This window comes from Trachurus japonicus, chromosome 13, assembly GCF_045865225.1.
Source record: "Trachurus japonicus isolate A0001 chromosome 13, Traja_1.0".
Taxonomy (NCBI): domain Eukaryota; kingdom Metazoa; phylum Chordata; class Actinopteri; order Carangiformes; family Carangidae; genus Trachurus; species Trachurus japonicus.
The window spans coordinates 17,583,176-17,596,232 of NC_140919.1; the positions used below are offsets into that span (position 1 = coordinate 17,583,176).

Consider the following 13,057-nt stretch of genomic DNA (forward strand, 5'->3'; position numbering starts at 1 on the left):
ATGTTAATTCCATGCTGTGTTTCAGTAAGAACGATACAGATTCCCTGTCTGTGGCTCCAGTCAGATATCCAGTAGTACAAATCAGCTCCAAGTTACACATAATGAAGCAAAAACGAGAAGAGAAGAAACAAAAGGAAACGGCAAAAGAAGAAGAAATAGAAGAAAAGAAAAGAAAAACCTCTGAATCTAGAGGAGCTTGAGTGAAAAGCAGGAGGAGGAAGAGGAGGAGGAGAAAAAGAAGCAGAAAAGACGTGTTAACTCATGCAAAGCACCGACAATCTTGTTTTGTTTTTTTTATTTATTCAGGCTCTGTGTCGAGGAGCGGAGGCCGAATCCAGACTCGTCTTTTACACAAGTGAAGAAATCTCCCAAGTTTTTATTTTTATGTATTTTCTTAACGTTTCTTTTCTTTCTTTCTTTTTTTCTTTTAATTTAAATTAAAACCACCAGCTAGCCGTTAACGTCAACCTTCAGAGATTCAGCATGTGTGCACAGTTACAGTATTTCAGCACAAAGTACAGTCCAAGGACAACTACAAAAACATGACAACAGAATCACTATGGTGTAAAAGTTAAGCTCTTCTTTGCCCCACGTGGATATCGCGAATTTTGCCAACTTCCTCTGAAAACCTAAAAAGTTAACAAAAAAGGGCACTTGTAGTTTTTTTTAATTCGTTTTTTTTTCTCCAAATTGCCCATTAAAAAAAAAAAAAAAAAAAAGGTAAAATGATTCGCATGACATTTCACTAAAAACAAAGATAAAATAAGCTCCCATAACTAATAGTCAACATTATCAGTAATAAAAGTTAATTTCTGTAAATTACATTAAGAAAAAAAATCTCAATACATCCAGCAACTGATACAAATATTGAGGAAAAGCAAAAAAACAAAACAAAAACACAATAATGAAAACAAAGATAACATCTCAGAACTGCTTGTACCAGGACCAAAAACAAAAAAAACAAAAGAAAAACAAACAAAAAAAACAATCCAGGGACTCTTCCAATATCTTTGTCTTTCTAACATTGTATTTCCTGTCTCAATTAAGTGGTATTTACTTGAATGATGTAAGGGCTAATATAAAAATAAAAAAGAAGAGAAAAATAAACCTGTTGGCTCGGCGGCCCTGCTGGGTCGCTGGGAGCTGCAGAGGTGGAGGAAAAGGAAACGGAGGGAGAGGAGGAGGAGAAAGAGGGAGAGGAAGGCGAGTTGCGGAGAGGAAGGGAGGGGGAGAAGGGAGGAGGAAGGAGGATGAGGAGGAAGGTGGATGAGGGGACGAGGAGTGTGAGGAGGTGAGGAGGTGAAGGGAGGGTCTCAAGTTGTTGGCTGTTGGTGGCATAGTCTCACTGGGCCTCGTCCTCAACGTCTTGCAGTGCCTCTTTGTTCTGTTCTTCACCTGGAGGAGAAGAAAAAACAAATAAACACATTAAAAAACACAGTTAAAAACAATAAAAACACAAACCTGTCACTGAGTTTCTACTGTTTAGAGTCAGCGAGAGAAGATCAGCTTCATATTCAAACACAAAGCCAATGAAGTCAGAGAGTTAAGGTTTCTTTTTTAATGTGGAAAGCAGCAGGTTTCCTTTTATTTATTGTAACAAGAATAAAAGACTGGAATTTGGAAATAAATAAAAACACCCGTGTCCAATTCAGCCTTTCATTTTGTGCTTTTACCCAATTTCTATTAGTCGAGGCTTTTTTCTGAGGCGTATTTGTCTTGAAAGGATTTTGTTTTGCTTCATTAATTCCATAATATAAAAAAAAAAATAAAGTCATTAAAAATTCACTTTACTGTGGAAAATAACTCAATAAGGAGCCGTTAAGACTTGCTGAACAATGCTGAGATTTTCCACCTCTGTTGTTTCTGACCCGATTCTTCTAAACCAATCAGAGACGGCCACAGCCAGGGAGGGGGCGGGACTTCAGTGCTGTCAATCAATATGCAAACAAGCTTCACTGTCGACTACTGTCCTCGCACTGAGGCTTCAAGCTGCTGATAGCGTTAGCATTAGTCAGCGGAAAAACAACCGGGGGCGTGTGCCGAGGAGTGGGCGGGGCTTAGTGGAGCAGGGAGGGGGAGGAGCCAGAGTGACAAAGACGCCGCCATTGGTCCAATCCATACTGGAAGTTGGTCTTCTTCATGTATCGTTATTTATTTGCGTTCAAACGGTCGATCGAAGAGACGATACGCCGATACGATAGATACAAAACAATGGAACGATGAGAGTTTTAATTAAATTATCTAAAAATTGTGACGTGTTATCTAAGATACAATATTTACAATTAATATTAATTGCCATAAATCGATGAAACATTAACATAATCACTTGATCGCGTAATTATTTTAGGCTTCTAACTGCAAACATCTCAGTTTTTCACACTGTATCAAATTGTGAAAAGACTTAAGAGTGAGTTAACTAGTAAATTATGCAGTTATGGTAAATATGTAACTGCATAATAAAACAATAAAATAAATATATATAGGCTATTCCAGTATCGAGCGGCGAATGGCGAATAATATACATACATGAAAGAAGACCAACTTCCGGTTGTAGCTTGTAGAGTTAAAGAAGTTGCGTATTGTAGCTTTTAGACGTAGTTACAGAGCAACAGCTGCATTATAAACACACAAATTATATTATGGGATGGTTGCTCCTGCTGCATTAATGTGTGAGTTGCCTTTAGCCGTTTATAAAAATGGCAAATAGCTTTTAATTTTTAATAATGTTAGAAATAAGAGACTGGAGCTTGAGACGAGAACGAACAAAGCAGCTGCAGGTGGACGAGGATTATGAAAACTTGTACTCAATTAAAAAAATATTATGAAATATTCTCACATCATGTTCACTATTTTCCATTTTTGTAAGAAAATGTAGCCAAACACAACCTAAAATATGACTGGATTGGCAATACTTTAATTTACAGGCCGCTAATTACGTGATAATGTCAAGAAATAGCCTAGAAATAACGGTCAATTTCATAGTAATGTCAAGTTTTTCATAAAAGAAAAAGATTACGCATGCTTTTCATGCTTTGCATTTTTTGGGAAAGGCCATAACTTTTCTCCACTAAGTCCTTGCGATGGACTGTTATTTTATTTCTACGCAATCAATCGTTATTTCTTGGCATTACTATGAAATTGACCGTTATTTCTAGACTATTCCTAGACATTATGACGTAATTGCTTGTTTTTTCTTAGCTATTTCTTGACATTATCACGTAATTAACATTAGCCTGTAAATTAAAGTGTTATCCAAACATTATAACAATATTTGCTTTTTAAATTAAAAGTAGCAGTAGATTTAAAGTAGAAAGTAGAATTACACAAGTGCAAGTGACAGTTACTCATTCATTTTTGTTTGCCACTGAAATTGGATGAAAATCACTTTTAATCGAGCTGAATCTGATTTGTTTTTGTTTCTTTCTAAGTGAAAATCTCTTTGTCAATCAAACCGCATGCTGCTACAACCTCAGTGTGTGGTGAAGTCTGAACCGTGGCATCATCAAACCTACTCATTCAAATTCAGTGATCAGAAAACCCCGACAGTGTCGATACTGAAGAGGTCGAAAAAAGTGGAAAATCAAAAAGCAAAAAAAAGAGCAGGTCACATAATTCAATACAACTACGCTCCATTATAAATGCATCAAATTGTGTTGAAACAGTCGAGTTCAGAGTGCAAACAGTGCGACATGCCGATGACACGACGGTCTGAAGCTCTTGACGAACTCCTGATGGACGAACGAACCAAACGAACGTCGAGCTTCAACAGTGAAAACTAAAAGTGAAACTGTCTGAACTCAACTCGTTACCAAAGAGTTAATGAGGATCATCACAGTGAACGAGTGAGTGAGTGGATTGAATTATTAAACCATGAGTGAGTGAGTTAGTGTGAGAGGAAACAGAAGGAGGCCACACACACACACACGTTAACACACACAGCAACAGTGGGTGAGCAACACTTACAAAGTACAGTTAACATGGGAAATGAACAGTCAGGTTTGTTTCCTTTAGGACTCTACAGCAGAGGGAACGAGAGAGAGACAAGAGAGATGATGAGTCACTGGGAAATAAAAAGGTGTCGGTGTCGGACACTCTGCACCACAGCAAACGCAGAAACCACCGGACTGAATGGAGGAAGAGAAAGAATGAATGATTCACCGCCTTTATATCACTATTAGGGTTTTTGACTGCTTCTTTCTGATTGAATGAGTTGCTGAATCTGGATTAAAATGAAATTCTGTGGTGCCAAACTAGTTTAAAATTGAGAAAGATTCAACTTACATCTCTAATTTACGTTTAAATTTAACTCTGCTGCACCAAAGCTTTCAACTGTGATCCTGGTTTACCTTTAAATCACCAAGTTTTTGAGACAGATTCAATAAAAATCAAGTTTCTCAAAAGGAAATTGAGCGATAAATTCAATTTAATTGAGTTTTCTGAGGAAGGTAAATCTTCGCTGGAGGAAATTGTTAAACACAGCGACCAAGATTTCCTCAAAAATATAGAAATAAAATTGTTCAAGTAGTTATTTTTAAGATAGCTAGCAACAACGACAGCAGTAGCCTTTCAATGCTCTTTTATACTTACTAGGTCCTGAAATATTTATTAAACGTCTATCTGTTCAACTTCATTTAGTTCAGTTCCTTTTTGATTTAAACCAGTTAAAATAAATTAATTAATTGGCTTGACTGAACCAGGTTATTTTAAAATGGTGCCACAGATCCTGGCTTAAACCTTAAACCTGGATTACCTACATTTAAACCTGGTTTTACTTAACTCTGATTAAAACTAATCTTAGAATAAATTAAACCTTTTTGTTGTTGTTGCTCTAATCCACTCATTAATGTCTAAACAAACTGCAGCTTGGAGTCGTGAATGTTTATAAAGCAAATCGTCTCCAGCAGGTTTTACTCAGCCGGAGCTAAATATTTATTCTGTGAGTTTTGGAGAAGAGAAACTGGACTATTTATAATGTTTTTAACGTGTATAATTATAAATAGGAGCTTAATCTTTCTGTAGAAATTACTTCTTTAGAGTGGAAAGAAAAAACAGAAGAGCACCTGCATTACTTTTTTATTTAGTTTTTTTAAACAGTCTAAAAAGTCTATCTGTAGTTTAATTTCTGTAGGATTTAAATCCTCCAGTGGTTCAGCCCTGGACTCGAACGCTGGCGGGTGGAGAAGCCGGTGAAGTTTGTTGTTAGGTGGAGTGATTACGACTGTCGGCTCCAGACGGCTGCTCTCAGATCAGCCACATGTAGACAGACAGGATTCTGCACTTTGTACCTGGACATGCAGACGGCGAGCAGCGTGACACACGTCCTGAAAGCTCCAGCTCTTTTTTTGGGGGGGGTTTAATTTATTCATGGCTTCGTTTTTGGGACACTTCCAATTCTTCCTTCCCCTAAAAAATGTTTTCATCTTATATGTATGTGAGGAAAAGGTTTCTTTGGTTGGATCGCTGTGGATGAACAGTGGACGTTCTCACAGCTTTAGACTTTATTTATCTATGACATAAGAAGCAGCAGAGCCAAGACAAACAAAGCAAACAACTTGTTTACTTTGGCTGCAGTCGGCTGCTTTTCTTTTTTTTTTTTTACTAAACACTCTTAACCAGTTGCACCAGTTAGAGTGAGAAACTAAAAGGCGTTGTTCACTAAGAACGGTTTGATTTCCATTTAGACCGTTGATGTTGTTGTTATTCTACAGATTCAGGCGAGAAGTTAACTCGAAATGTGATTAAATTCAATATAAAGAGCACAAAACGATAAAGTGGTCACGTGTGGACAGAGGAGATCGTCCATCAGGCTGCTCACAGTTCAGACAGATGTTAAAAACATGGTGTAAAAGGTTTAAGGTGGGTCACAGGAGATGAGTGAGGTGTGAGTTAATTCATCGCTCAGCGTCTAGTCCTGGAAAAAGAGACATGATAAACTGTAAATATACGTATACGTGTCCATCCCGAGCGCCGTGGTGATGAGCCTCTTACCTTCTCCCTGCATATCTGAAGTCCATAGTGTCAGGTTGTCACGTAACAACTGCATGATAAGTGTGGAGTCCTTGTAGCTTTCTTCACTCAGTGTGTCCAGTTCTGCAATGGCGTCGTCGAACGCAGCCTTCGCCAACCTGGAGGAGGAGAAGGAGAACGTGTTACACACTTTAGACACAGAGCTTCACGTCTGAGCCAATGAGATGTAAACATAAACTCTACCTTATCCATCTGTGTAAGTGACTGTGTATAGTTTACTAGCAAGAGGCTTATGTTATATATTATATATTTATGTTTATGTTAAGGTATAATACATATATATTTAATTCTCTAAATGTTTCTTTTAATAAATAACTAACCTATAGCTGTGATTTAATAACACAATAAACATGAAAAACTGAGTAAATCAACATAAACTCTACATTATTTATCTGTGTAAGTCACTGTATATAGTTTAATAGCAAGAGGCTTATGTTATATATTATATATTTATGTTCATGTAAAGGCAAACAGGGGGAAATCCTGACTTAAGGTGGAAGTTAATACATCAAATACTGACTTGAGGTAGAAGTTAATACTAATATCCATTTGTTGTTATAGACACTTCTTACTTTAATTCATTCTCTAAATGTTTCTTTTAATAAATAACTAACCTAACTGTGATTTAACAACACAATAAACAGTGAATCCTTTATGTTTTAAATAAAAAGGATTCAAGTTTCGACCTCCCCAAGTCAGACCAAAAGATAATAAAGTCTGGTTATGAATGGCAACTGCGGAGTACGAGTGAAGGCAGACTGTTTCCTGGGTTGTTTGTTGTCAGGACTCCTACACGTTGGCTCTTCTCTAAACTTCCTGTGACCTCTTTTTACCTTCTACTCCGCCTCGAAACTGTTTTTCTGACGGTATAAAGACAAAACACCAGAGACTACTGGAGTGTTACGGAGGAGACGGTGACCTGCAGGCGCGGTCGGGCGAGTTGAGGATCTCGTAGTAGAAGACGGAGAAGTTGAGGGCGAGGCCGAGGCGGATGGGGTGCGTGGGAGGCAGCTCCGACATGGCTAGGTCGGTGGCGGTTTTGTAGGCCACCAAGCTGTTCTCCGCCGCCTCCTTTCTGTCGTTTCCAGTGGCGAACTCTGCCAGATACCTGTGGTAGTCGCCCTTCCTGGAGGACGGAGGAGAAAACACATGGATGTCTTCCCGTCAGGTGTCGCATTCGTCAAATCTTTCCTTCAACAGGAAATGTATAGTTCTTCACAACGGAGTATTAAAATGTTTTTCACAGACCTCGAGAATAAAGTCATAGTTTTACGAGAATAAAGTTATAATTTTATGAGAGAAAAGTCGTAATAGTACCAGTAAGTGGATATGGTAGGCTGCTCTACTAAAAACGGAAGTAGCAAGAGTGCAACACACAATAGATGCATTTTCTTGCATATTCTTTTCAAAGTCTTGATACTGATGACAATGTGGTGCTGATGTGCCATAGGATTTAGGCCTTAAAGGGATAGTTCAACATTTTGGCAACTTGGCCCATTGCCATAATTCCTATAGTCATAGCAGTAGGTTTGTTACCTTTAATTGTCGGTGCAAGCTATTTTTAGAACGGCGGAGCAGAGCCACAAGCTGCTCAGAGCTACGCTACGGAGGCTAATGGGATTTCTTGTTTTCCCTCATCAAACTCATCAAATACACAATCCAACAACTCCAAAACACTCTGGTGGACAAGTTGTGACCTGCACATTCACCACGCTATGAGATAAAAACAGAACGTTAGTTGTTTTAGAGGTAAATCCTGCAAAACCGCTGATGCGCATTCCCGTCGGTGGCAGTTTTTCAGCAAGCAGTCTCTGCATTTATCTCTAAAACAACTTTGTCTCGTAACGTTCTGTTATTTTCTCATAGCGTGGTGAATGTGCAGGTCACAACTTGTCCACCAGAGCGTTGTGGAGTTGTTGGATTGTGTATTTGATGAGTTTGATGAGGGAAAACAAGAAATCCCATTAGCCTCCGTAGCGTAGCTCTGAGCAGCTCGCGGCTCTGCTCCGCCGTTCTAAGAATAGCTTACACCGACAAATAACTACTATGACTATAGGGATTATGGAAATGGGCCATTTGCCAAATGTTGAACTATCCCTTTAAAATATGATGACTTTTTTCTCAAAGTCTGCGAAAAAATTTTTTTTATACTCTAATACTCCATCGTAGTTCTTCATGTTTCATGCACGGCCCAAAAAACAGAAAAAAAGAAAAAACCTCAGTGCATCCATTTATTCATCAATTAATTAACATTCACACCACAAAGCTCTTACATTTTGTTGTAGAAGACCTTCGACTCTCCCATGACAGCAGAGGGGAGTAGGTGCCTTTCCAGTGCATCCAGAATATCACCGCAGATCGACTTCAGCTCCTTCTCAACCTGACCAACGAAACAAAAACAATTATTATTCAATCAATCAGTGAAAAAAAAACAAAAAAAAAACACCATTTCCTTTTCTTTATGCTCCTGTGTTATGTGATTTTTTTTGCTGCGGTGAAGTGTGTGTGTGTCCCTGAGGGAGTGAGAGAACTACTAACGATATGAAGGTGCAACAGCGGGATAACCCGTCTCTGAGTCCCATTAGGCCTCTGACTGACTGCAGTCCGGCGGCCTCTCCCATCTCTCTGACACACTCTGGCCTCTCCCAGAATAATAGCCGGCTCTTATTCCCCCCTCCCTCACCCCCCCCTTCATAAAAGCAAAGAGAGCGTGCAGCACTTTGCCAACTATGACTCAGATGCAGTCTGTCCAGTTAGGTGCTCATAATGTAATGTGTACTGTTAATGTGAGAGAATGATTTCACATCAGCGCTCCAGACAGACGCAACTCTCTGAAACACAAATATGGAGCTTGTTTTTTGTGTTTTTTTTTACCGTTTGCCTGTATTCCCGGATCATCTTCAGCTTCTCCTCTCCGCCCTTGTTTTCTTCCCTCTGTTCGATACTGCTGATTATCCTCCAGGAGGCTCTCCGGGCTCCGATCACGTTCTTGTAGGCCACCGATAGTAGGTTCCTCTCCTCCACTGTGAGCTCCACGTTCATGCCCGCCACGTTCTTCATAGAAACCACCATCTCTGTTAAAAGGAAACAAAAAAAACACACTCACGTTAAGCATTTCTTATGATCTTTGCTGCCAATTACATTAGCCGACTGAATGACATGTTTAAAAGTGTGAGAGACGCCGTGACGGACAGATTCATAGTTGGAGGAGCCAAACCCATTATCATAATCCAGCATCAAGCTTTTTTTAAATGGTTGATAAAAAGTCAGGGTGTATAATCACAAACAGCCTTTTTCTCCCCCGTTCTTCGGTTGGGAAAATAAAAATTACATTATGAATGAAGCATTCAGGCGTCCCAGGATGATAATTTGTGGTTTGTCTAATATGCAAATCATTAAACCGTGACATGACACAGTGTACTGACTGAGCAGCGCACACACACACATACACACGTTTTTTCATTCCAGTGCCAGACATGTTCACCTCTGCACCAAATACAGCAAACACACCCTACAGTGATGAATTTCTCTGGGTTAGATCTCAGTGGTAGCTGGAAGGTTTTTTTTTTATTAAATACCAAAGCAAAACAGGTTTGTAGGTTAGAAGGTCAAAAGTGCACATTTATAAATATACAGTGTGATCATGCAAAGGTTTGGACACCCCTGGTCAAAATGTCTGTAAATGTGAACAAAAACAAGATGAAACGATCTCCAAAAGACAAAGTTAAACAGGAACCACTCTTTTTTTGCGATATTTTTATCAATATCAGTGAATTATTTTAGTTTTCTATAGTTTAGAGTGAAAAGGGGGAAACAAAGCAGCAGCCTGCGACAGAATGGGAAACCCAGGAGACTTGAGCTCTCGGATAACTTTGACCAAGGTATCAGACAAGATATTTACTATTACATGCTGTGATAGTTTCTAAAGGGGGGGCTACTGGCTACTAACTATGCAGGGGGCCCAAACCTTTGCCCTTTTCCTTGTCTGTACATCTTTAGCTATATCTTTAAAACAAGAAATAAAGAATATATTGTTTAAAATGTAATGGGAACATGTCATCTGTAGCTTTATGCCTTTTGGAGATCACTTCATCTTCCACTTGCTGAACTGTTCACATTGACATTTAACTTTGACCAGGGGTGCCCACACTTTTGCATGACACCACTGTATTAATTAATTAATCCATCAAAGCTATGGTAACATTTAGTAACCTTTCTGCAGAATAATATAATATCCATGTGAATACATACGACTACAACCCTGCAAGGATAGCATTTAGCAGAGCCAACTACAGTAAATCAGCCTGTAAATACACCAGTCGGGCCAAATCCCTGTGAATGAGTCATGGCACATTCACTTAAACGTTTCTGGGCAACGTAACAACGTGTGACCGGTGGCGAAGGCAGAGCAGCAGAGCCGCCGTCTAAAAACAGCCTGTACAAGGTCTGTAATGGTATGACAGTCTGACAGGAGCGGAGCGAGGGAGAGGAGGAAGAGGAGGAGGAGGAATCGATCCGTACAGCCCTGTTTTCAGTGGGGGGAAACACCCCACCAAGGGAACAGCTGCCCTCCCACTCCCACTCACTGCTAACACACACAAGCTTATAACTACAGTAACCTTACAGTGAGCTGGCAATAATAACAGAATAATGTGTAAAAACAATAAATATAATGACGATTATAATCAAAAGACTGTGTTGATACTCTCTGGGCTCTAACCTGGACAAAAGTGACCACCTTGATTTCTTTTTGTTGAACATTTGGCAAAATGAAATGAAACTTCCAATGGGTCTGGACTTTTGTCTGAATTTCTATTTTCCAACAATATATCAATAATAATATACTACTGTGCAAACGAAATTGCTACATTTGACTAGATCGTGGCCATTTTTGGCCAATGAAAGGAAACCCATTTAAAAACTAGCCTGTATGCTACATGCTGTAATTCCTTGTTATTCACAGTATACAATTATACATATTGGGTAAAATGGGGTTCATTTTAAACTAAAGACTTAAAATACATGTTTTCAAAATGTTTTTTGTCAGATTATGGCATTAACCCATTTTTGGCCAATGAATTGAAACCCCATTAAACACAACATGTTCTTTTCCTTGTCATTTCCAGTATAAAATCATACAAATGAGGTAAAATGGGATTCATTCTTAACTTAAGAATAGAAAATGTATGGTTTTTAATGTTTATTTTTTGTCAGATTATGGCATTGGCCCATTTTTGGCCAGTGAATTGAAACCCCATTTAAACACTAACGTTACATGTTTTAATTCCGTGTTATTTCCAGTGTAAAAAAATCATACAAATGAGGTAAAACGGGTTTCAGTCAGATGGGATCATCATGTCACTGGGTGGGTGCTGCTGCTGCTGCTGCTTTAGGGCCGAAGCCAGAACCAGAACCAGAAGCTTAAGTGTTAATATGGTGCAGCAGCCAGGGGAGGGAGGCAACTAACTGACAGCTCACGCTCCAGTAGTCCGCCATTTTGTTGTAGCCCCCCTCCTCCTCCTCCCTCCTCCTCTTCAGCTAGCGTTAGCCACTGTCAGTCAAGTCACATCCGCCACATTAGCCCCCTAAAATAGAGACACCCCCCACCACCACCACCCCACCACCACCTTTCTAGGCCGCGGCGGCTGTGTTTTAAATGTCACATTTATTTAGTCTATCTATCGCAGAAATGAACTCCCTCCTCCCTCACCCTCCACCGCCGCCGCCGCCGCCGCCATGACAATTAAATAGCAGCAACGTGAATAACAGCAGCAGCAGCAGCGGCGGTGGTGGTGGTGGTGGCCGGGTTAGCTCTCCTGTTAGCCACCGCGGCTAGCTGGTTACCTAGCACTGAGCTAACCCAACGGAATAGAACGCTGCCGCTCCGGCCGTTAACATGCGCGAGCGAGACACACACACACAGACAGGGGAGAGAGAAAAAAACGATCATAAAGATGAAGGAAATGGTGACTGACTTACCGTCATATCGCTCTGCCTGCTCGGCAAGTTTCGCCTGGTAAACTAGGTCCTCTCGCTCTCCCATTGTGTTATATCGAATCTATCGAGATGCGATGCGGCGGGGGGCGTTTTCTTTTTTTTTTTTGGAGTCGCGCACTGATCAAAACTAACGAGTATATATATATTTTTTAGTGGAAAAAACACGGTGGTCTGCCTGCCTGTCTGTCTGTCTGTCTGTCGGCGGTTCCTAGAAACCAACTGGGTCGATGCTGAGTGAGTGTGAGTGTGTTCCGCCCCACCGGCAGCGCTGCGCTCGCTGGGATGGAGTAAAGATGGCGGACGGTCTCATCCGGGTACCGCACATTACGCACATGGATCACCAGCTCCGATACGCCCTTCACTCTTTTATTTATTTATTTTATGTAGGCTACAGAGACAGAGACAGCAGTAAGCAAGAATTTATATTAGATTATTTTCATTTTTTAATTTTCCTTTGGGGATCAATAAAGTAATTCGTATTCCTATATTATCATATATGTTTTGTTGTTGTTGTTTTTTTACTGTATAATCTCAATTGATGACGACTCCAGTGCATAGCAACAGCAGCAGGCTTCTCCACTAAATAAATAAATAAATAATAAAATGATAAATAAAAAAATAAATGAATTTAAATCACTTACATTACTACACAAAAAACCTCTGTAGTCTATTTGTGACTATATTTTGCACAAGTCATGTGACCACGGTGCTGGAAAATAACAACAATGTGTCTTAATAGTGCCCATCTATCACCACCATATTGAGTTTTACATAATTAATATTATTACCATTATATGTATTGACTGTATTATAATCTCAATTATAGCCCATAGCAACAGCAAGTCTGGCCTGTGCAAATAAATAATACAATGATAAATAACTAAATAAAAACTAAAAAAAGAAAAGAAAAGAATGTATAAACAAATAAAATTAACTGGACACTGTGTCAGCTACACAGAAAACCTCTGTAGCCTACATATTTGTGACTATATTTTGCACAAGTCATGTGACCATGGTGCTTTTAAATGCTGGA

At 39.5% G+C, this 13,057-nt stretch overlaps 1 protein-coding gene across 2 annotated transcripts; it reads right to left on the bottom strand.

Moving 5' to 3' along the window:
- Positions 1–431: 431 nt before the first annotated feature.
- On the bottom strand, positions 432–12,313 carry ywhae1 (tyrosine 3-monooxygenase/tryptophan 5-monooxygenase activation protein, epsilon polypeptide 1). Of its 2 annotated transcripts, XM_085795029.1 has the most exons (7): positions 12,007–12,313; positions 8,902–9,101; positions 8,301–8,407; positions 6,947–7,153; positions 5,989–6,125; positions 3,964–4,015; positions 432–1,395 (listed from the first exon to the last, which is right to left on the bottom strand). In XM_085795029.1, exons 1-6 carry the CDS (start codon positions 12,068–12,070, stop codon positions 4,008–4,010), a joined length of 723 nt encoding a protein of 240 aa, XP_085651155.1. In that variant the 5' UTR covers positions 12,071–12,313; the 3' UTR covers positions 432–1,395; positions 3,964–4,007. The 2 variants fall into 2 exon arrangements, with proteins under 2 accessions (XP_085651155.1, XP_085651154.1); XM_085795028.1 differs by lacking the exon at positions 3,964–4,015.
- Between the last annotated feature and the right edge of the window lie 744 nt (positions 12,314–13,057).